The 24,931-nt window shown below is 39.1% G+C and overlaps 1 protein-coding gene across 1 annotated transcript; it reads left to right on the forward strand.

Moving 5' to 3' along the window:
- The first annotated feature begins 2,142 nt into the window (after nt 1–2,142).
- Nucleotides 2,143–24,680, forward strand: dusp16 (dual specificity phosphatase 16). Its single transcript, XM_066724736.1, has 7 exons — nt 2,143–2,514; nt 11,077–11,757; nt 12,379–12,517; nt 16,580–16,743; nt 16,977–17,136; nt 17,622–17,745; nt 18,320–24,680. The coding sequence occupies exons 2-7, from the start codon at nt 11,527–11,529 to the stop codon at nt 19,476–19,478; spliced, it is 1,977 nt and encodes a 658-aa protein (XP_066580833.1). The 5' UTR covers nt 2,143–2,514; nt 11,077–11,526; the 3' UTR covers nt 19,479–24,680.
- The last annotated feature ends 251 nt before the right edge of the window (nt 24,681–24,931 follow it).

Below are 24,931 nucleotides of genomic sequence, written 5' to 3' on the forward strand. Positions count from 1 at the left end.
AAATGCACCTCATGGACTGGATTTATTACAAGGCAAGAACGATATCATGTTATTCTTCTTTCTTTGTCTCTGCTAGCTTTGTGGAGTATTGAGTATTTTGTTTAGATCCTGAAGCAATCTGTCTTTCCACACCATAATCTGAGGGTTAACTTGGAAGTGTGAACCAAGCCAATACACAAACACAGCACACTTGCACATGCACACACTGGATATCCCCAGATGTTGTTTGCTGCACGGGGGTAACTTTAACACTGAATTCCAGGATGTGGCGACAGACACTGTCCTTTGTGTGGGCTGCCATACATTTTCACTAGAATAATATGTTTTGTTTGGTGTGTTCAGTCAGGATATTGTTTTAAATATGAACCACAATAAAGTTTAATTAAAGCAGTCTTATTTCAAAGCTCACAGCAAGACCCCACTACATATCACAAAACTTGGGCCCAACTACTTCCTGATGGGGCTAAAGCACCAGTTACCCTTTGCAAGCCAGTATAAACAGGTAAACCACCTGATAAAATATCTACAGATGACTTCATAACCCTTACATTACAAGAATAGAATGCTTGGCAAAGGGAATTACAGATCGTTCTTGTGAAGTTAATGCAGAAAATTTAGATTATGTTACACTCTTAAAGCTGCTATTATAAGACAGTGCAATAAATATCTTCATAAGAACAGAGTAACAACTGACAATAAATAATTGATGTGTCGATTAATTTACGAGATTTCCTGTAGCATATTACTAGACTTCATTTATTTTTATCAGACGAATTAGACTTGTGTAAACCTGTCGTTATACTTACATTCTTTTTTTTATGGCAGTTTAGTAGGCTAAACAGGGCAGTTTTTAAGAGATTGATTATTATTAAATATAAATAAATAAATAAGTCATCATAAAAGTCATAATATTTGCTGCCTGCACAACATTAAAGTTTTTCCCTGTAACACAGCCCTTTCATGAAATCAAAGCAATCTAGCTATGAACATTCGGCTCAGCTCAGCATGTTTAAAAGGTCGGGTCCTTTGATATGTGTTTGCTTTCTGGTTGGGACAAGATGTCAAACACTTTGAACATGTCCCCAGACACCAAAATGAGTAACCTGTTTGTATATGTGTGTGCATGTGTGTGTGAGTGATTGTGTCTTTATGGGAGTTATTTCATTGTTCTGCCTTTTTCATTGTGGAGTCTCTGGACAACGATAATTAACCATTATATATGTAATTTGCTGATCTGTGGCCTCGTTGGCTTAAGTGTCAGACTACTTTGCACAATTATTTATCACTCCTAATGTTCTGAGCTGGTGTTGTTCGCACTTATGAAATGGTAGACAGATTCAATATACACCTTCCTTGTTGAAGTGCGAAAATGAGTCAAGGAGTTCCCCTTATCAAAGTCCTCAGGAGCTGTGTAATAATTTGTGTGCCTGGTACTGGTCTGTTAACTCTTTATCTCACATGAAATATTATGTGTGTAAACAGATAAAACTCAAAAAGTTAATGGTATAACCTCTCCACAGTGCCTGTTATGCTGCTGTACAATGGGACACCCGCGAATAACACAGAAGTACATTGGATTGATTGAAAGAGGGGCCCCCGGACTGTACTTTTAGTACTTTCAGCCGTTTGGCGATTCCTCGTGTACTTTCAGTCTATGGTGTTATGATAAACCTGAATATATTTGTTTAAACATTAAACGTCTGCAGGCGACTAAGAATCGACCAAAAGGTCATTGTATAACCTATACAGTTCAGTATGGGGGTCGTAGGTGAGTGGTTTGGAGCAATTCAAGCTCAAGGCAGTCGTTCGTACAGACTTTATCTAAACTTTCTTGTGTTATTATTACCTGTAAATGCAATGCACATGCCTGAAACTCCTGGTATAACTGTGCAGTGTAGGCCAGTAACATCCTGGGTATGCAAAGTGCAGTCGTCTGAGTTTGTGAATGGGGAAAAAAACCACACACTTCAAGGGTTAACCTTTATACAGGGCAATACTGGACGAGAGCCCAGGCAGCTCAGTGATGTGAGAGAGGGAGCAGGTCATCTGAATCCTGCCTGATTGTGCTGGGGTTTCAGTCGCTGCGCCGCCCACCAGCCCGAGCCTTTTTAGACACCAGAGTCATAAACAGCAAACCATTTCCAGCTGAAGTGGTTAACTAAAAGCCGTATTTCAATCTGACACGTTTTTCACGTTGAAGTTTCCCCCCGAACTCACACATGCGCAGTAACGTCGACCCTGCTTGTGTGTGCCTTTAAGAGGTTCGGTTCATTCGCAGTGGGATTGGTTTCAAGTGACGTCATTCTTTTATTTTTATCCCAATGACCTCATCCTTTGGTTGAAGTTTAGTGACCAGTGAATCTTTCTTTTTTTTTTTTTTTTTATTTTGCTTTTTAGTTTTCTTTTGGTTTTGTTTGGTTGCTTGTCGTGAGGCAAAGTTGTGCAGCCAGGCTCGGATGTGACAAAAGAAGACACCATGTGGAAATGGACTTTCTCTCAGCCGTTTCTAGCAGAGTAAGTTGTTCAAAAATGCCTAAAAAATGTGACAAAGTCGTCTCTCACAGCGGGGCCTTGTGTTGGACATGTGTCGGGGGCGATGGGGAGGGAAGTTACACCGATAGGGCTGGGAAAAGTACAATTTAAATGTGTAGGAAAGACTTTCTGTGTCGGTCGATGTTTTTTTAATTGTTTTATTATTATTATTATTTACATTTAAAACGAAATGAGTGGTGACACCAGATGTGTATTGTCCGCTTACGTTCTTCAGCTTCGTTAATTTCATTTTAGATTTAAAAGTGGATTCAGTCAAATGATTTCAATAGTTTCGAGACCGAGAGTGGAGTAGGAAGTGAAGTGCAGTGAAGACGACCTGTTACAATCGGTCAGGGATTCAGTCGTCAAATGGGATTGAAAGAAAATGATACATTCACGTCAGGTCATGTAATCTAAAACGACCATTTTTAACCTTAAAACTGGTATTTACGATTATATTTTATATTACAGATGTGACGTAAGTGGAATAAATGTGTTGGGCAGTGGACAGACTGTGAATGTGATTGTGACACTATACACTGAAGCGTCTGGACTTCACTGTATTACTTGTCATGTTCCTGATTCCTAGTCTTTCTGGAAAAAATACCTAACCTTTGTGTACATGCAGTGACATTAGATGAATAAAACACTTCGGAGGCGATACAATTGATCGAAACATTTAGAATTCTAAAACTCGTTTAAACATTCTGATCGAATGTTGCATGTTTTCTAGTTCTGTTTTTCTTGGCTCTTAATGCAGATTTAAATATACCTTATCTTTTCTATGTGAGGTATCCGTCAATTTGAATACTACCCTGGTTCGTGGTATTCATTTGAAATGGAAAATCTTAACATAGTGATTCAAACTATTACTGCAGCATATGAAGGCGAATGGGTGACATAACTATACATACACCTTTGTGTTGCATCAAAAGAAGTGAAGCCCAGAAAGATGTCTTAAGTTGAACTCAACAAGGGGTGCATTGTCACACTTTGCTACTTGTTTATTCAGGGGAACCCCCCCCCAAAAACAAACAAACAAACAAAAAAACATTCAGGACCTTATAATATACCTAACACTGACTTAACTTAAACTTAAGTACATATTTAAGCAGTTGAAAGTGTTTCTTAACATTTCCTGCTTCCTCTAGATCATAGATTACTTCTTTTTTTTTTCTGCTTATATAAGTACTAAAAGCGATTCGTTTTCTGGAAGTGTCTGACATCAAAACCATACACATTCACATACACAATCCATGTTCATATGTATTAACAATTTGACAATGACCATAACTCTTAAGTCTGTGTTTTTACTGGAATATACATTTCAACATCTAACCACACATTAATTCATAATGTTGTATATTGATATTTTATGATAAATAAAGAACATACAGTGAGTCTCTAGTAGTTGGGCTGTCAGGTGTCCATCCAGAAACCCTTTGAAAAGGAGATTGACATCTGCTTTTGAAAAGTAGTTGTTCCTTCTAATTTAAGGATGAATGATTTTAATAGAGTGCTAAAGTGACCGTGACGGCCTCTCAGGTGCATTGCTGAGTTATTTAACATTTCCAGAATACACCTTGCTGAAGTATTTTCTGCAATTATGAAAATACTATGACTACTAAATGTTTAATACACCTGAAAAATACAGGTTTTGCATGCCTTAAGATGATATTAATTTTTGAAACTGGATAAGTTAAGGCCTCAAATTTAGTAAATATAAAGATGTCTTTAATCTGAGACAGACGGACATTGTGCTGAGATTGTAGGGGTAATCAAGCAAAATGCAGAAGAAAGTTTATGTGGCCATACCAGGGCTGTATTAAAACGCACAACTAGTATCATTATTAGTACTAGTGTTGTAAGGTGGTGGATAAAAACCTGAACATTTCAGTGATAGATTTAAGTCTAGCCAGCTTGATTAACAAATCATGAAGGAGATGTTGGATAGGTATTATACTTAATCCTAATGGAGGTATAACAATATCAAGTGTGTTATGAATTGCAATACTTCATTTTATATTAATCAAATGACTTTAATGAACTAACACAGTAATGGAAGCATTAAACATCATATATTTAAAAATCTGAATGTGTATATGTATGTGTGTGTATATATATATATATAAACATAACAAATGATGATGGTCTCTATACCAACCAATTGAGTATATCTGCTGGAAGCTAAAGATTTCTAAACAAGGCTAATAGGTGCTTTACTCTAGAAAGAAGTCTGCAGTGACTCAAAAGAAGCAGTAATGTGACAACAAATGTTACAGTGGATATGAGATCGGATTTGGGGAATGCCAGAGAGTGAACAGATGTGTCTTCAATTAAAATATGAAACCGGAGGGAGTCAGGGGCCTCTGGAGCTGGCAGCGCTCCAAAGTCAGGGTGCAATGTACTTCTGAGGAAGCATCCCCCAAACTTAATCTCTTAGGCACCGGGGCTTCAGACAGGCTGGGGTTACAGGAGTTAAGTTGTCATATTGGACAATTTTTATGAGCCGTTCTGGACTAGTGTTTCAGGGAACTCGATGATTAAAAGCAGAGTCTTGCAAGTAATTAAAAACCCAGTCGATGGCAAGTTTTGTCGGACTTGGTGTGATGGGTTCAATGATACAAATGGGTACAAATGATACAAGAGAAAACCCATTGTTTTCAATCTTTATAAAGATGTCCCAGAGCAAAACACTATTGCCCGAATTAGTCCCCTGATGTGGTGATCCCCACCATCATATGATGAAGTTACCCGACACCAGTAAAATTAAAAAAGTACAATGGCTCCAGCAACAGCATTTATAATTTCGACAGTTAACTTGCATACCCCTTCTCTCATGTGTTATGTGAAGGTCCTTGCAGTTGCTCCAGACCAGTTGATTGTTTTATGTGCATTTTTTTGTTTGAAGGTCTTCTGCAGGATCTAGGCTACCAGTTCTGTTTTCTCTAGAAGTGATTATGTTTCGTTGTGGATTGATTGTTAAAAAACCAGGCTTAACATCTAATTGTTAAGCTTAGGCAAACTATTCCATTTGAAGTATTTTATTAAAATAACAATCCCCACAATGAAAGCAACAACAAACATAGTTATTTGTAGCAGTCAAAGCGCATAGAAAAATTAAAGTGTATGAAATCATCCAGACGAGACTTTTATAGAAAAGTTACACAATGTACTTCCATACTGTATTTATTTCAATATATGTGGATTTTATTTTATTGGGTTTACAAGTTATAGCCTCATAATTACTTGTATCACTTCAGAACAGGATGGTAGTGCTGGAAATGCAGTAACCTCAAACGGTTGATGTGCTGAAAGGAGATTAATCAAATGGGGGAAATCAATTACAGAAGAACATTTCCTGCTCAAGGGCGATGGTTGACCCAGGCTTGCCTTAAGAAAGTTTCTGAGTAGGTTGGTTACACCTGCTTTGTTATGCAGTGATTTAGGAACTAAACGCACATGCTACAATTTCTCTTTGTTGCATAATTCTTCTTTCATTGATTAGAGAGAAATCTCGATGCTTTCTGACTTTACATTAATTTGTACACATGCTTACATCTGTTTTTGTCCAGATAGTAACTACCCAGAGATTATTTCACTCTGAAGTGGGCAGGTGGTATTAGGCAAATATTCAAGATGATGTATGCTTCTGGTGAAAAATAAATAAACTACTAATGTGATTAAATTATGGACTTCACTAAAAACCAAGTTCTGCAATGATGAAAGGGTTCCCAAACATGCAACCAATTAAAGTCAATACGATGTTTGTAGACCAGTTGCACAACATGTCTTGTGATTTTTAATGCTTTACTTAAGTTGGCCCATCATATTTGATCGGATGCAGTGTATTGTTATCCATATTTAAAATAATGACCAAACATCCTTTGATTATATATATTTTGTAAAGTCTTGATTGAATAAATAGGCCTATATTTAAATGGGAAATCTTTTTTGTTATGTTTTGCAAATTTGTAATTATTACCTTATAAAACGTCATCGATTGGCATGGTAATATCACATGACTATTTTCATGTGTTTGTATTATTTGTTTCCCAGTTACTGAAACCAGGGTAATAAAAAATTGCTTTTTGAACAAGCAATCTGTTTTGTTTAATTGAGGGTAGAAAAAAACATGAGAAACAAAATTGGTTCAACTGAAAAGGGAATTTCTGGCCTAATTATTTCATAGACACTGTTTTCACAGTACACCAAGCTGTAAATGAGAAACAGCAGGCAGGAATTGAAATGAACACTGCTGAAATCCAAGGCCATGCCAATTGCAGGTAACTGTGCCATTTATGTAACTTCATCATGCTGAACAATATTTTACATGGGACTTTTAAAGACACTGGCTTTTAGTGGTATACAGTGTTGTAATTTCTGTTGTAATTTTTTTCCCAGGACAATTCCACCAACAATCTATTGATGCATGCAAATGAGCAAAGTCCCCTCGTTACATGTTATCTCTCATAGGCGTGTTTTGTAGTAAAGCAGTTAAAGCCCTCGTAAACAAACGGAAAGCTTTATCTAGCTCCGTTCCTCTGTCATTGAGTGATTCTCATCCAGCAATATTTGTTTAAGAAAGTGTTATAAAGACCTTATTTTCTGAGTGGTTCAAAATAATTTGACTTCTACCAAATGCAGGATTCAGCCTAATACACCAGATCTTAACTCTGTTTGGAATCTTCTTTAAATCTAAGGATTATAGACTTTAGAAAGAGAGATGCGTAAGACGGGAGATCATTGATTTTGTTTGCTTACTTGCGAAATAATTAGTGGTGTCATTTATTATGAAAAACATGGATGTGTGCAAGTGTAGTATGTAAACCAAGTGAGTGAAAATGTTACATGTATTTGAGTTTTTTTAGGATCATGTATTTAACCATTCCAAACTCATTTGTAATTTATATTTTTCTCTGAATGAGCTGATTTCCTGAAGGAAAGACAATGTACAATTACAGGTCATGCTCAGGACATGAGAAGCTGGGAATTATTATATGAAGACTCAACCAGTAGGATAAGGCAAGGAGGTGCAGGCCAAGGTTTACTAAAGAGGCTGGGACAGGAGGCTTTAAGAGATTTAAACCATAAGGAACCTGATTATTTACAAAAACAATCCTCACAATGCAACACGATGAAATGAAAGGTTTTAAAAGATTTCTTTAACCCCCCACTAACAAATAAGAGAACTGAAATCAGGACATATAGGTATATGATAAATATGCCCATAAAGTGTAAGATCCTAACTTCTATAATATAAATACACATATCAATCTATATCCAGAATAATATATATATCAGGGCTGCAACTATTCAATATTTAGGTCTTTGAATATTCTGTTGAATTTAAACTTAATCATTCAATTAATTACAAGAAAAAATAATTTTAAACAAAATATAAATGTTATTGACAGGTGTGTGTTTTGGAGTCTTGGAACTAAAATAAAGCATTGCTGTCGCTGCAGTCATATGAAAGACGTTTTTGTTAGCATTTAAAACAACATTTTCTGCAATGTATAATAAAATGTGTATGTAAAGGCTGGAAAAACAAAAATGTATGCCCTAGACAGGCTAATGATACTGCATATTTCCATTCCTAAATATAACAATAACAGATGCATTTCCCAAATATATAATGTGATGGGAATTGACTGTAAATTCCTATGGTGTTAACTATCCATTATTCATAGTGGGATACTGTGCAAATTATGCCAGAAACAGTAACTCTTCTAATGAAAGCAGTAGCTCGGAGAACACGCTGAGCTTCCATCACGACAGCTTCCCGGTCCTCTGAGGACTGGGTATTTTTTCTTTAAAGCTTTATTTTTCTTACTAAGATAATTACAGATTCATTTACAACATTAAGGAGAACCCCTCACAAGTTTTTCTGGATACTCTCTTCAAATTAAAATAATATTTTTAATCGCCCATTTACTGGTATTGATTTCAATTCAGTGATCACTTAATTGAGCTGATGTTACAGCGGACACACCTGGGAATGCAGAACCCAACGCTGATAATCCCGCGTGTCTCGAGGAATGAATATAGACCCACACTAATTGGCCTGCTTTTGGATACACTTTCAAATGCAGGAATGTTCACAGTTCACAAACTATATTGTACCTACATTTCTGGTGTTACTTGATATTCTCCTTCCAGCCAATGTTATGGCTGGGCAATATTAAATAGTTTAGGGATGTAGATCATTTATATAATGTGTTCTCTGTTTCACAAAAGGTCTCTGTATGAAATGCACTGTTGCATATTAAGTGTAGAGCAGCAATAATAAGTGTTTTGAAAAAAAAAATATTCAGATGATTGTTGGAGAAATTTTTATGTCTAGATCATTGTGTATTATTTTGCTTTCTTATTACAGAATTGCAGACAGTAAGGGTCTGTGATCGATCTCAGTGTAATTTGAGTGAGTTAGTTGTCTGCAATGCTACTGCCACTCCTACGTCCAGAAAAAAACAACCCAAAAAACAGGTGTTAACTTTATTTCCAATAGAAAATAACAGACCCATAATATATTTTGGTACCATTAATAACCGTAGGTGAAACCTTATTGGCACTTGCCAAAGGAAAATGCATCAATAATGAGTAATTCAAGCCATCTGTGTTCTCCACAATATAGCAAAATATCAGGCATCCAACTCATTTAAAATGTACTCTTTTCCATCTTTGAAATGCTTAACACTTCCCTCCATTCACCTTGACTACTCTCTTAACCATAACACAGAATTACTACACTTTGTTTTGTTTTTCTCATGGCAGTTCAGAGTCGTGGAATCTCTGCTCTGAAGTCGTCATGCAGTTCTAGGAATGTCTTCCATGTAAACTTGGCAAGGATGAAGCAGGCTTGTTTTGGGTTCATGACCAGTGCATTAAGAAGCTGCAAATGTTTCTTTATGTATAGGGTAGTTTTATTTACAGTTTAGTGTACATTTAGCCTATTAATGCAACAATTGCAGTGGGGAACCAAATCGGATAAGAGGATTAGAGTCCCCATTTAAGTAGCCTTTGGAAAATGATTACATGGTATGATGGTTACATTTGAGTCTTGAAGTATCTCATCAAACTGAATATTCTTTGAGTCATTTTACACTCAACCTTATCTCCAGAATGTTTGGATTGTACGTCGGAATAGTCATTTTATGCTGATAATCTGATTTTAAGTTCGGTAAACATACTTGTTGAAACTTAGCATAGTTAGATCTCATTGATTTAATTCACTGTTTGTTTAAGGATTAGTTTAGTGTCCATGTTTAATTAGTAACTAATGCATCTGTACATGATTTCCTTCTGCTGAACCACACTTCTCCACAGATCGTGAATGAATCGGAGTAAAAAGTACATTCTGATTTAAAATGCATACATTCCTGAAATAGTTTAGTTTAATTTACAAGTTTACGGTAATTTTTTCTCAAACAGTTTGATTGGAAATAAATCACAAATGTAAGAACAAAATGTAAAAATGTTTTATAGTTGTTTTAGATGAAACAAAACGTGACATGCAGAAGATGGAAAATGTAGGGAAGAAATTACATTTTGTTTATGACTTTTGGCAGTCACATCACATATTCCACTTTACATTTGGTTTTACCACTCTCTTGTGTGTGTGGTCTGCTGTGAATGAACTTGTTGAGGGAAATTCAGCCCTATAACTCCTTGCCTGAGCGACTCGTTTTACAGTGTGTTTGGGAATTTCCACACTAATGTTTTATTCCGAGTCAGCTGTTGTGATAAAGTTTAATGGGAAGTTTTTTGTTTTGTTTTTTGTTTTTTATGAGTCATACATTTTACATCCTCCCTGGGTGTCGGAATAAGGAACAGTTGTTTGTTACATAATGGAAGCGGTCTTGATTTATGTGGTTTAATTCACCTGTAAAATAACTTAACTCATTGCTGGGCTCCATTTTGTCTGACTCTAAACTGAACAAAATGTTGATTTTATTGAATGCAATTTTCTATAATCATTTGCAGCATGTACCAGCTAGTTAAATAAACAATCTTTGACCATTTTTATGTTTTTTTTTTTTTTTTTTTTTTTTTTACTGAAATTGAATTTAAATACTTATGCATGTACCTCTTAATACCATGCCAGAAAGGCCCACAGAGATGGTGAAATACTGAAAGAGGTTGATTTTTTTATTTTTATTTTTCTTTCCATTATCATTCAGGCCAGGGTCACTGCTTAGTAGAATTTAGGCTATATTTGAGTCCTAATGAATTGTAGCCCTGTCTTTGTCTAGTTTTGATTTTGGTAATTTGATTAAGTACTTTTTGTATTGCCTTTCCCCCTGGATCATAATTCAACTACTGATAGTTGTCTGCAGACTCCAAAGATGACTTGTGACTTGGTTGTAGTAATGTAGTGCTGGTTGACAGACATGTTTGATAAAGGTCAAACAATGTTGTTAGCTGCTGCTGAAAAAGCCTTCAACTTCAGAACCGAAGACCTTTTTCTTTGACAAGAAATATGTCTTTGCTTTATTGTTAATCAAAACTAAATGCCCCCCCCCCCTTTTTTCCCCTCCGCAGATAAGTACTTAAGCATGAATAACTGAAGAAATAAAGGTGGAGAATGATGTAATCCCTACACTGCCCGGGAAAAAGCATCTTTTGTGTCAATTGTGCAGTGGTGTGAAAGTTTCCCCTCCTGCAAACCATCTTCCAGTGAATTAGACGTAGTGGATGCAGCTTACTGTTTGGCACAGACTCTGTATTTAAACACAAACACATAAAAGGGGAGAGTTTTTCTTTGAGTGAGCGAGGCTTTTCTTTACAAATGGGCTCAGCTTTTCTTCTGCCAAGCACCACCAGGATGACATCATATATCGCTGACACAATGAAACAGTTCATCTCTTGAGGACCCTTCTAGTTACGTCACTGGTGTGGACTTAGAAAGCAGCCGAGTGAGTGAGAGTGAGAGCGAGAGAGCGAGAGAGACCGGGAAGAGGGGCGGGTGGGAGACGCCACTGTTGGTTCGCCATGTCGGAGCGGTGGAGTGCCGTCCAGGACATGGGGGCCGAGAGCCTGGTGGCCCTGCTGGAGAGCGGCATGGACAGAGTGCTCCTCATCGACAGCCGTCCCTTTGTGGAGTACAACACCTCCCACATCCTGGAGGCCATCAACATCAACTCCTCCAAGCTCATGAAGAGGAGACTGCAGCAAGACAAAGTGCTCATAACGGAGCTCATTCAGCACTCGGCCAAGAAGAAGGTGAGTCCACGGTGGCCACTATGCAGTGGTTCTCCAGGTTAAAGCAACACTAATGCATGTGCTGTTGTTCAATGCCATTATATTACATTAGGTTGTAATGCAGAGAGATGGACTGAAAGGATTTACAGGTACATGGTGGGCCGAGATGGTAAGGTCCTGTTTCCAGCATTGGGGGGAGTGGGGTGGGGATTATAAGAGGAAATCAGAAATAGTAGATAGAGAACAAAATACAGCTAAAAGGCCAAGCAGAAGTAAAGAGTGTGAGAAAAGAGAAGGATTGAGGAAATGGTAAGCAAGGGCAGAGGGTAGAGATGGGTAGCCAGCAAAGAGTCTGAAACATGGGGAGTAGTAAGAGAGACCTGAAGCACAGAAAAGTCTAGGTTTTGGACCAGCTGAACAGGGTGGATTTTGCAGGAGAAAGAAGCCATGTTGGAAAGAACAAATAATAAAGGTGGATCATGTAGATGTTCTTGAAGTTCAATAAATTGGTTGGATTTTCTCCGTTACAATTGGATTCAAGGTGGAAATCACACACTGTTCTTAAACACGGACTGCAGTTGTCCTGCTGTGGGGAAGTTGGGTTTTTGAATGGCTGTCATGTTGTTTGCCGGGCCATTTCAGCTGGAGGTGGACAGCAGTCAGGAGGTTGTGGTGTATGACCAGAGCTCAGCCGACGTGGCATCTCTCTCCTCTGAAGCCTTCCTCACAGTGCTCTTGACCAAACTGGAGAAGAGCTTCCGCTGTGTGCACCTCCTCACAGGTAAACGAGCCCCATCCCTCCGCTGTGTGCATCTCCTCACAGGTAAATGAGCCCCATCCCTCCGCTTCAGGCCTCCACTGATCCCCATCACTCTAGAAGTGTGTTCTGAGCACAGTAAGCGCTGAGAGGCACCCTGGGAACATAATCCTGATGGGAGAAAACACGCTATATAAATAATGCTAAGGCCCTAATGTTAGCACTCCTCAGTCTATTTTTAATGTGGTTTTTAGTATTAACTGTGTACATTTTAACCTAATCTCATACGAGTGCCTACTGGCTACTTTTGAGCTTCAACCTTTAGCGCACTCTCCAGCAATCTCAAGCTTCTTTGTTAGTTCATAAAATAAAATAAAAGCATTACAAATACTAATATTAATGTTCATTTAGTGGTATTCATATATTTGAAAAAGCAATACAAATCCTATTGAATCTCTCCTTACAGGGATAATTCGGTATTTCAGCATTTTAGCCTGATGTCTTACTCACCCAGAGTCATACAAATTCATGGAAAACTTTTTTAATTCTGTGCATCCAGTTTAAAGAAAATTTGAATTTTTCATTTTGTTAGCATAGCACAATTGGTAGAAGCAAATGGTCACAAAACTTTTAAACATTCAAAATTTGGGAGAAGCACATTTGAACATAAAATATTCTCTACTAGTCTATACAAAATAATAAGTACTTTGATGAATGTTTACACATTTTTCTTTTGGAACTATCACCCCTAACTACGCATTTGATCAGCTGTGATGCAAATGAAAACAGAGAGTGCAGGCACCGAGTGTAGTCCATAAATCAGGAAGTATGTGGAAACTTATTTCTTACAATTACCAGTAAATTAATCAATTTAACTATTTATTGGCTATTTATAGTATTGTAAGACTACAAATGGCAAACGGACAAGCTTTTGAGTATTTAAAAGGTCTATTAGCTGGTTTTGAGAGTCAGTGTTTTGTGACTATTTGCTTCCAGTTCATGCTAAGCTAACAGAATTATAAATTCAAATTTCTTCAAACTGGACGCACAGAATTAAAAAGGTTTCCATGGATTTGTATGACTCTGGGTGAGTAAGACATAAAATGCCAAAATACCGAAGTATCCCTTTAAGTTGACCATGTTTGGTTGTACAGCAGTGGTTTGCATAACCGATCGCACACATTGTCATTGTGTCTGCAGCGTTGTTGACAACAGTGCAGGTGTGATCGGTGAACCCAAATCAATGTTATGCTTCAAAGGGACTCAATTTTGTATTGTTTCATATAAACTTTACAGAAGTATTCTGTGCATCCTGTGGTTTTCAATTTCTATTTGATATATGTATTTTCCATGAAAGATCTTTTACAATATTTGTAAAAGGACTTTTATTAGGTCCTCGTAAGTCCTATTTTGTATATCTACTGTAGAGCAGTTTTCCTTTTAATAGGAACCTTCCTAGGTCCATTCAGTGCAATAAAAGCAAATAAGCTACTTATGGTTATAGCTTTGGTATCATAAAGTTAATTATTGGTAACTTAACTCATCAAAGACTAGTATGTCTAGTTGCCTTGTGATACTTATATTTTTCTTATCTGTGGCCTAACTTGTGTGGTGCTTTTATTGCTACTTCATAAAAGTGCAATTAGTGTTTTTGGTCAACAATTACCTGCTGTGTATACATAACTAATTGTTTGTAGTTGTGAACCATGTTATTGAGTGAATACCTTTTATCAATTATGCAGCAATAGGATGATGACTTTTATTTACACTTATTTGATGACCAATGGCATTGTACTTATCAGTACTTGAGTACAGCACAAAGATGCTGCAATAGTAACCAGTGGTAATAGGACACTGCGGCAGATGATACCAGAAAGGCTTGTTGTGTTTGTTTTTTTGTAAACCGAACACTGCCCAACAGTAACCTGTAAGAATTAGTTTTGCTTGAGCAGCAAATGTGTTTCAGTCCCACATCAACATTTCAGTTTCTTCATATCTGTCCATTATGTCACTGTGATGACGTCTGAACACCGCTTTCTGGTAAACACGACTGTTCGTAAGGTAAATTACAATGTGCTGACAGTTCAAAGGTTTATTGCCCCTCAATACAATGGGAGTTCTATGGTAGTCTCCTGCAACAAATATAAGATTACATGTAAGTCATAAAAACGTATAAACAGATATTTGTAATGTTCAAAATGAAAGTGAGGTCATAGTTGGCCCTGTATTTTATTTGTAGCTCTTAAAGAGCAAGTAGCAGGCTAAAATACTGCATTTCATTCCATATATCTATTGAGATTAATGTAATACACCTCTAAGTCTTCTTCCCATTATGGAGGCTAATGCCCATACTTTTTTTAATGTTCAATGTTATTTATTTTTTAAATGGCAGTGTTTTTAGTATATATTTTAAGTGGACACTGCAGTGTGTTCAGGGATGCGGAGAGATTAGGAATTGTGAAGTAAAGTGTGTGTGTGCGTGTTGTATAGCCAATCTTCATAGATTTTTTTTAGATTGTTGTTTTGAGTGAATAGGCCGATCTCTTAACCTGTATTTTCCCATCGTAATGATTTTCCATACTTAAAACACAAATAGTTAAGGAGCCCTCTTATTTTAAGAATTGGATAAGTGAAAATGTGTCTTCCACTATTTGCATTCCTACCATGTTCAAACCTGTATTGTCACATAGCCGTCTCCTGTTCTAATATGTACCGAGCCTGGAAACTATGTAGTGCCCCCTTTCCCAAATGCATCTTGCTCTGTTATTAATTTTTTATATCTTCTATACCTCAGTCTGCATTTAATGCTGAGGTTGTCTCTTGCCGATTGCTAAGCTCGCAGGAAACGCTGCGCTCTGCTCGGTTGTCAGGCAACCAGGTGAAGGCTCATCTGACACTGGAATAAACACTTCGCCGGGGACCCAGCTGCTGACTCCCCAGATAGCTGCTAACAATTTAATTAACGTTGTGAAATTAATTTATTGCATTCGCTCCACTCTGAGGGAAGCGCAGTGCTGATTTTAATGACAAAGCGATTCTGCGAGCCTGGGCCACCTGGGCATGCTGCTAGTGTCCGCCCAGCACGGCGGATCGGGGGCTGATGTGAGCTCTGCCATCCAGTTATTTTAATCCTTTTATTTTATTTGAGGGCAGCTGCAAAACATTCAGGCTAGGGATTTGTTTTGATGTTAAATAATGCTTATTTTGAAGAGGATTACATACTTCCTTTTTTCTTTCAATAACTGAACTATACTTTCTGAAAACCTAGTCCAATATCGGCTTGTTTTATTCTGCTTTACAAGTGAATAAACCAATTGAAAGAGCCGAGAGTGAAGTTTATATGGACCCATAAGCCTCTCGCTGTGTGTGTGCATTACTACTCGTCTTCTCTCAAGGTTTAGTGCAGCTGATGTTTTTCTTCCCCTCTTTGACCAGGCAATAATGCTCAGAATGTATATCCCACCAAAAGAGTCTCCTTGTGGTTTAAGTGGAACTTCTTTACACAAGCTAAATGTCACCCCACCAATTCTACTGATGTAGCTGCAGCTGTTTTTGAATAATGAGTCACAATCATGGTTTTAAATCAACATTACTGGATGGAAATATGATTGCCATTGCATAAACATTTGAGCCATTGAATGTGTTTCGAATTGCAGTCTGTTGAAGAAAACTCATCAGAGATTTCCCCATTATTACCATGGTTTGCATAAACATGGAGTTAGTTATCTTAAAAAAAATAAATAAATAAATAAATAAAAATGAATTCACAAGCAAATGTGAAGATGCCTCATGCAGTGCAAATACCAAATGTTTAATGATGGATGCATGATTTAATTAGTGTAATTTTCAGAATGCTGAAATGTAAACTTTGTGGCTTTCTCATAAAATTAATAGCCTATCTTCACCTTTTGAATCCTATTTTTTCACTTAAAAAGCATCGTGGCTATATCATATTGACTGTGAGAGTAGACGTACATAATATGTAGATGAAGCTTTGACTCGGACAATCCCTCAATGGAAGTGGCATAATGTCGGTTTACATCTGTCCCTAAAAGATTTGTTAACAAGGTGCCGTTTCCTGTCCAGGTGGTTTTGCCGAGTTCTCTCATGACTTCCCTGGCCTGTGTGAGGGGAAGTCTACTCTGGTCCCCTCCTGCATCTCCCAGCCCTGCCTTCCTGTCACCAACGTGGGGCCGACGCGCATCCTCCCACACCTGTACCTCGGCTGCCAGAGAGATGTGCTCAACAAGGTGGGTGCGCCATAGCGGAGCCATAACAATCAGTACTGCAATCCCATACTAGTTCACCTAAATAGCAGTGCCACACACATGTGTATTTTTATCAGTCACGTGACCAGTTTTGCACAAACCGACATTGCAGCATATGTGTTATCTGTATCTGTTAATATTCTGAACCCTGATTGTATTTGTAAGAGTTCTTTAACACAGGATTTGTGTTGATTGGTCTTGACGTCTTCCTGCAGGATCTGATGCAGCAGAATGATATCGCCTATGTCCTCAATGCCAGTAACACCTGTCCAAAGCCCGATTTCATCCCGGAGTCCCACTTTCTCAGAGTGCCAGTGAATGACAGCTTCTGTGAGAAGATCTTGCCCTGGCTGGACAAGTCAGTGGAGTTTATAGGTGAGTCCTGACAACCAGAGGGCTGCTGTCCTCCGTCCCAGCTTTACAGTCCGTCTGGCCGGCAGCAGCACCAGTGGAGGCAGGACATCAACAGCTTTGCTCTCACATCACCAAAGATTGTTCTGTTTAGGATAAATATTTTATTTAAAAATGTCTGTATTTGAATGAAGGAACAGATTATTGATATCAGGACTTTATGCGTCTGTCAGAGATGAAGTCTGACGTTGTGCACTAGGTTCAGCTTTGAGCCCGAGTTCTGTAGAGCATCCCCTGCAGTAACCCAGTAAGCCTTGGCTCGGCCACGCGGCTGGCTGCCCAGTCGTCTGTGAGGGGAGGGGGGTGGAAGTATTTCACAGCGGTATGAAAACTTGGCCTGGGAAAGCTTTGTAACATAGGCCTGGGGAGTACATTCTCCACTGCCGCACAAAATCGCGCATTCCTGCCGAATGTCACCATTAATGAGCAGTTATTGTTTGTCCTTACAGAGAAAGCGAAAGCATCGAATGCGCGGGTTTTGGTCCACTGCTTGGCTGGAATTTCAAGATCTGCCACGATTGCTATAGCGTATATCATGAAGAGAATGGACATGTCTCTGGATGAAGCTTACAGGTACAGTCCTACTGAAGGGCCCCCACAATCGTGGAGTAAAGTCATTTCAATATAGAACGGATATTCTACATCCTAACCCTGTATATGTTTTAAATTTAATTTGCCCTGAAAACTCAAACACTGGAAAGAAAGGTAGATGGATAAACAGTAAATCTTCCAGAAGGCAAAGGATGTGATCTATTGTAAGATGCAAAAGTAAGCAGCTGTTTCTATTTTAATCTGTAAAGTAGGGAACATGATTATAAAGAGATCCTACCAAATGTATAAATAGATGAATCTTGCTTTATCTTGAGGGAATTGCTAAAGCTTTTATCAGTGTGCTCTGTAAACATTGTCCGTCCTCTGTGAGAAATTGCTTTCAGCATTCTTTGAACATCTTACAAATATGTAGAATCATTTAGAATATTTCCAAAAGAATCTCGATGCTATATGTTTTGTAAATATGTGATTGTAAGTCAGAACATGTGATTGTGTTTTTGACCGTTGTGTAAGTGATGGAGCTCTGGATATTGTTGAAAATCAAAATAAAAACTGCAGAACAATCGTGACCAAGATTTTTTTTTTTTTTCTCTAGGTTTGTGAAGGAAAAAAGACCCACCATTTCCCCCAACTTCAATTTCCTCGGGCAGCTTTTGGATTTTGAGAAGAAGATCAAGACCCCGATGGGACCCATGGGCACCATTGCCAAGCTGAAGTTGCTGCACTTGGACAAGGTTGGAGAAGCCCTCTCAGGACAGGAGTCTGGGGACAGCTGCACGAGTGCCGGAGCCCCACTGAGCTGCGCCTTATCGGCCGAGAGTGTGGACCAGGGCCTGAAAGACGCCCTGACGCTGCCCTGCTCACTCGTTGACTCCCTGGGTCTGAGCAGCACAGAGGAGCGGCTGCTGGCCCAAGGGCTGAATGGCCTGCATCTGTGCACGGAGCACGTGGAGGACAGCAGCAAGCTGAAGCGTTCCTTTTCCCTCGATATCAAGTCGTACGGGGCCAGTGGCACTGGGACTTTGCATGCTTTCGCTCCACCAGAAGAGAACATAGAATACTACAAACCGTCTGCCTTCATGGAGGCCAGCAAACCATGCCAGTTCTCCCCTGTAGAGGAAGTGTCAGAACAGACAACACCAGAGAGGAGTCCTGACACAGAGCAGGCCGACACGGTCAACCAAATCAGCAGCAGCAACAGCAGCAGCACCCGGCAGGCTAGTATGTCCAAGCCTCCGCCCAGGTCACACCTTCACCCTCTGCACAGAAGTGGCAGCGTGGACGACAACCGCAAAGCCACCAACTTCCTGTTTGGCCTGTCCAGTAGCCAGCAGCACCTGGCTAAGCCTGGCGCCGGGGTGGCACTGAAGGGCTGGCACTCGGACATCCTGGCTCCTGTCACCGCCTCCTCCCTGGCCAACAGCTGGTACTTTTCTCCCGAAGTCTCACGCTTCTACTCCACCTCTGCCATCTTTGCCGGGGGAGGGGGGTCCGGATATTCGGCCTACAGCTGTGGGCAACTGCCCAGCTTCGAGCAGATGGGCTGCGTGCGGCGGCGGCAGAAGAACGGCGACCGGGGCGACTCGCGGCGCAGCTGGCACGAGGAGAGTTCCTTCGAGAAGCAGTTCAAGCGCCGGAGCTGCCAGATGGAGTTCGAGGAGGGCATGTGCGAGAGCCGCTCCAGGGAGGAGCTAGGGAAGGTGGGCAGCCAGTCCAGCTTCTCTGGCAGCATGGAGATCATTGAGGTGTCCTGAGGGTCTGGCAGCCGGGGGAGCGGGGCTGCTGCTCTGCACCGCCGGGGCAGGCGAGTGAAGGAGGGCGAGTGAAGGTCACCCTCTGGTGTTTCTGGTGGTGTGAAATGTGTGTTTTGAGGCATCGTGAAAATCAAATACAACTACTTTTTAATCCAAATCCGATTCTCTCATTCACATTTTATGGAGAAGCTATAGGTCTCATTTAAAAAATAAAAATAAAATAAAAATCTGTTAATAAAAAAATTACAGCTGATTGCTCTAAAACGATGTCCCACTGAAGTCCAATTTCTTATTTATACGAGTATATAGTGTGTATGTGTGTCATATATATATATATATATATATATACACACACACACACACACACACACACAGTGCTCTCAATAGGTAATTATTGTAACTCAGTACAGCTGTATGTGTTGTCCAGTACATTGGAGCACATGTCCAGACACTATCTGCTTACAAATTTGACTGGCAGTTTTTGTTAAATGTTTTTTAAGCATTTTTTCCACATTTTTACTAAAGATTGAGCCGTTACAGTTTTTGTTTTCTGTTTGCGTGTATATATATTTTTTCTTCTACCTTAAGTTTGTTCTAATTTTTGGCAACCTTGAATGACAATGGTGCGTCACAGATCCATACCAATACACAGAGCCTGATCCGAAGCACAATTTAGGACGTGATGATAAATTGTGTGAGCGTTGGTATTGAGTTTCTACCACATTTGTAAACTTGCTTGCCAAGGTTGCTCAAAATCGAAACAGTACCTCACAGGAGTCAAATTAAGGGGCTTTTTAAAAACATTGATCTTTTGGATGTTTGTAGCTTGTTGACAACTCAAATCTCAGGTCTTATAGTGAGCAGCGGGAAGAACTAATCGCAGACACCTCTTCGAATGAAAACTGTTGTGGATTTTGTATGGCATGATTGATAAGGGATCGCAGTGGTAAAGGGCTCCTACAGAGAGTGAAAAGTAAGTCATCTGGATGTGTTGAGGCTGCTGACTGACGGGCTTTAGTAAGTGATTTGCAAGAGAAAGAGGCCGGGACTCTCTCAGGCATTGCAGCGCCACCAAGCACATCTGATTCACAGCGTTTCTACAGACAAAGGCATACAGACATCAAACCTCATCCTATACTCATCTATACTAGACAGACTCGAGTTAATTGGGTTATTCAGCATTCACAGGGTTTGGTCTCCTGTACCTTGTAATATTGCACTATTATCACTTAAAGAAAAATAATGGATTATTTCTTTCAGAGTATGTGAACAGCCAAGGTCTGGCTTTAGAAAGAGGAAAGCAACCGCACTGTGCAGCACGTGGTCAGCTTCAGGGGTTCAGGCACAAAAAAAGTGTGCCACAGGACTGACAAAATGAAGTCATCATTGGCGGGAATGCGGCTCAGTACTTGATGAGCTAATGAGCTTGAAAACAAAAGTAGGGATTTTGCTTCAGCGTTTTTCAAGATTCATGGTCTCTGGTCATACGATGGTATACAGAATCAACATCTACAGAAAGTCAGGTCTGATCAATATGGGGCCAGAGTATGAATGCATGTTGCCTGATCCATGGTCAAGCAATGTTGTCCATCGTCGAACGGTCTCTGATGCCCGTGTCTCAGACTGTCAGGGCACTGTTTCATTGGCTGACTGCACCAGGTAGCCTTTCATGGGTGCATCTGGGACTAAGAAGTGTTTGCTGCCCCTTCTCGTGGTTTCATATACAAGAAAAGGGCAACATCTTCAACTGGTTTCTTACCAATTCTTTTGAGGTTTATAGTTTGACATTTGGTTTCTCTGGTGATTTTTTTTTCTTTGAGTATAAATGGCAGAATGATAGTTACCTTCAGTTGCCTTTCTAAACCAACTCTGCACATTTCAAATGTTCAAACTGCAAAAATCCCCTACGAAGCTACGTGCAAGATGATGGTATTTGGAACCATCCCGCTCTGAGCACATGCGTGTTTTGATGCACGACCGAGGTCTCCCGTGCACACTATCTGGAAGGACTGGTTTAATTTAAAATCCACTCCAGATAAAAATTACAAGTGATAAACAGTGCATCTAAACAGTTCTGCATTTCAGCTGATGCAGATGTGAATTGCAGATGGAAAAAACAGGGAAGTATTTGGATCTCCTTCAGAAAAATTAATGCCAAATCTGCACAGTGTTACTGCTGCGTAACAAAGCACTGAAAGCGGCTGAAGTTGGCATGTTCTTTAACACACATACACGCCAGTTGTGATTATTTTATCGCAGCATTATAAACTCTTTTCCACCTGTCCGAGGTGAGGAGTGAGTGTCTGATGACGCCATCTTGGTCAGTTCTCAGTAATGGCAAGGAGCGAATGGTCACCCTTGTCTCCTTGCCGAGTCCTGCTGTCCCAGACAAGATGCACACGTCTGCTGAGAAGGGGTGTGAATCCGTGATGTTCCAGACCTGCAGCCAGTCTGGAACACCAAGTCATGTGCCGGTGAAGGAGGAAATCTTCAAGTAGATTCATCACGTTCTGTGTTTGACTTGGTGTTCAAGGTCACATAGGAAATGGATGTGTAACGTTAATTCAGGTAAATGTTTTTACTTCAAAGAGATTGCTTTCTGCATTTGTTTTGTTCATGTATGATTACACCTTGGTTGTACATGTTGTTTAATCACCTGATTTCAGTGTAGGAACCCAGAGGTTTTGTGCTCTGGTCTAATGGGGGGTCATTTTGCTTATTGTCTCCATCCAGAAGAAGCCATAAAGTGATGTGAAGACCACAGTGTACTTTACCATAGAATCTACCATGGAATGAACCTGAATAAGAGTGGAATAAAAAAAAAAAAAAAAAGATATCCCATAGGTATAATCCAGTGAGATAATACAGTGCCAAATATGTCCATTCCTTTTCCTGGGGCAAGTGTTTTCTGGAAATTGATTTTTGGCCTTGGGTTTCCCCAAATTACCTTTTTGTTACTTCAGTGAGCATCGCCACACTCAGTTCTGCGCGCAAAGAGGGGGGCGGCAGGACAGACCTGAGGGCTAGCCAGATTGCTCAGGTGGCGTTGCCAATCCTATGCAACGCAGTTGACGTTGAGTGCAGTTTTTCCAAAAAACCAGGACAAGTTTTGACCTAGCAAGTCAGCAAATTTAGTTTGTTTGATATACAGATGAAATATATAGATATGTGATTTAAGCATTAGGTTACTTTAAGAACAAATGTAAGTATTTCAGATTTGTTATAATCTCAACAGTTGCTATAAAGGAAAAAAAATAAAATGTATTCTTTATAAAGCCTTACTGTTTTTTTTTGGTGTTCAAAATTCATTATATGATTATATTATATATAACTATATTTCCGGGCTGAAAGATATTCTATTTTGTATTTAATGTATATCCGAAATTCCCAAAATTCAGAATATTGAAAACCTGGAATAACTTTTCCATTGCCAGAGAGCACTGGCCCCAGGTAGCGCAGGTGACTATGGATTTGGGTGTTCTGCATTGCAGGATTCTCATGGGTGACAATAACTGTAGTGGGTAAAAAAAAAATCTAGATTATTTGCAAAAAAGTGCCTTGATCTCAGCCCTTTATATAAGTAACTGATCCACAATTATACAGATCAGTAAATAATAAATAAACACGATGTTCACAGATTACATGTAAAACCAAAAGCTTGCAGCGGCATAATTTATATTAAATTGTAGTTTCTGAAACCTCTATGCTAAATAGCACAAACTGAAGGCTGGGGCCTGGAATGGGCCACAATATATACTTTCATTATCTTTAATCATTAAACAGACAAAGTCAGTGATCCCACAGACGGAGTGCTGACTGCACTGCCTTCAACACCGGATCATCCAAGGCATAATTTACGATTGATTCAGACTAATACTTGTTGGTAATAGTTTTACTTTAAAAGGTTTCTCAAACTAATTTGACACCTTTTGGGGTGATAGGGACAATAATCTCATACAGATTGGAGTTAAAAGACTCATTGGAACCAGAGAAAGAGTTCCGCAATCCCTGGGAACATCATAATGAATCATGAGTATGGGATATTGCAGATAGGTTTACACTGTGAGAAAATGCAAGGATTTCATCTGTGCCTTCAATTATGAATTTTACTCAATGACTTCTTTAATTCAGTATGAAGACCGCTTTCAATATTTTCACATTCAGGCCCATATTCAAATTAAATCATCACCTCTTTTGTGTTCGATGCTAAAGTATCCCAGACCCCAAGAGTTATGTAATGTCCTTGAATTTTGGAGCTTGCGATCTCACTGAAAAGTAGAGCTAGATTATTGCCTTTTTTATTTTTTAGTCTCAGATTTCTGCTTGGCCCTTGACTTCCTTGATTTTTGAGCATTTTCGGTTTCTATTTGCTAATCAGACGAGAGCTTAGCACATTTCCTTCTGCTCAGGTGACCCTTGATTTATTTTATTTCTTTTGGTGTTTATTTTTCGGCCTGCTGTGAAGAGGTCGGTTATTCTTGTGCTGATAGGAATGGTCAAGCTCAGATTCCACTTGTGAACGAATAAGCGGTAGTCTGTACACCGTGTTTAGGCTACTTTGATCAAAGAAAAGAAGTAGACGATGGTACTGTACCACAGTCAAGTTTTCAAGGCCACTTCGTCATCATTTTCTTTACCATGTGTGGGTCTTCATGTTAAGAATAATGTGATTATAATATCTAATTCTAATATTATGTACAATATCTTTTGAGGGTGATATGTATCATGTCCATATACGTGATTATATATGAAAGATCACTTTCATACATTCTATGGACTGTCTCTTGAATGAATAAATGAATATATATATATATATTTCACAACTAGGTCCATATTCTGTCTACAGTATGTACACACGTATGTATATGTGTGTATGTGTGTGTATATATATATATATATATATATATCTACACACACATACATATTGCTGTGCATGCCTGTGTGGATAAAATTACCCCCAAATTCCTGAGCTTTTTATCATTTGATCTCATAGAGGAACAAACCTACAACATCATCATCGAATGAAGATGGTACAGCTGAAGGAGTGTGATGAGAGGTCTGTCATGTTGTCTGAATAATAGAGTTCACTTTCATTTTGGCAAAGTTTGTACATTTTTTATTTTATTTTTAATCTGTGTTCTGAAGTTGTAAGAAGCATAGATATATGTTGACTGTTGAAATAAAATCTGAAACGGTACTCTATATACGCATTGTTCTTGTGGTCGGCTTGTTTTTAAAGCTTTCTTCTGATCCTGTCATTTAACAATAACTGGCCAGGAGTGAGTCCCGTTCTTTACAAGCCTGAATTTCAGCATTATATCAACAAACCCCTGGGGAACCTACTCAGGCCTGCAATGATATGAGTAACCTTTTCTTACTAGTGTCATGACTGCATCACATGAGTAAGAGGCAGACTGGGGCACTTTCTGGGCTGTCACTGCAATGCCGCTTGG

The sequence above is a fragment of the Amia ocellicauda genome, chromosome 15, assembly GCF_036373705.1.
Source record: "Amia ocellicauda isolate fAmiCal2 chromosome 15, fAmiCal2.hap1, whole genome shotgun sequence".
NCBI lineage: Eukaryota > Metazoa > Chordata > Actinopteri > Amiiformes > Amiidae > Amia > Amia ocellicauda.

Bases quoted from the DNA above. Each gene is read 5' to 3' on its own strand.
- dusp16 (XM_066724736.1), top strand. From the start codon at position 11,527: ATGTCGGAGCGGTGGAGTGCCGTCCAGGACATGGGGGCCGAGAGCCTG. The intron at 12,518-16,579 runs GTAAACGAGCCC...TTTCCTGTCCAG, and splicing joins CTGTGTGCACCTCCTCACAG to GTGGTTTTGCCGAGTTCTCT. The intron at 16,744-16,976 runs GTGGGTGCGCCA...GTCTTCCTGCAG, and splicing joins AGAGAGATGTGCTCAACAAG to GATCTGATGCAGCAGAATGA.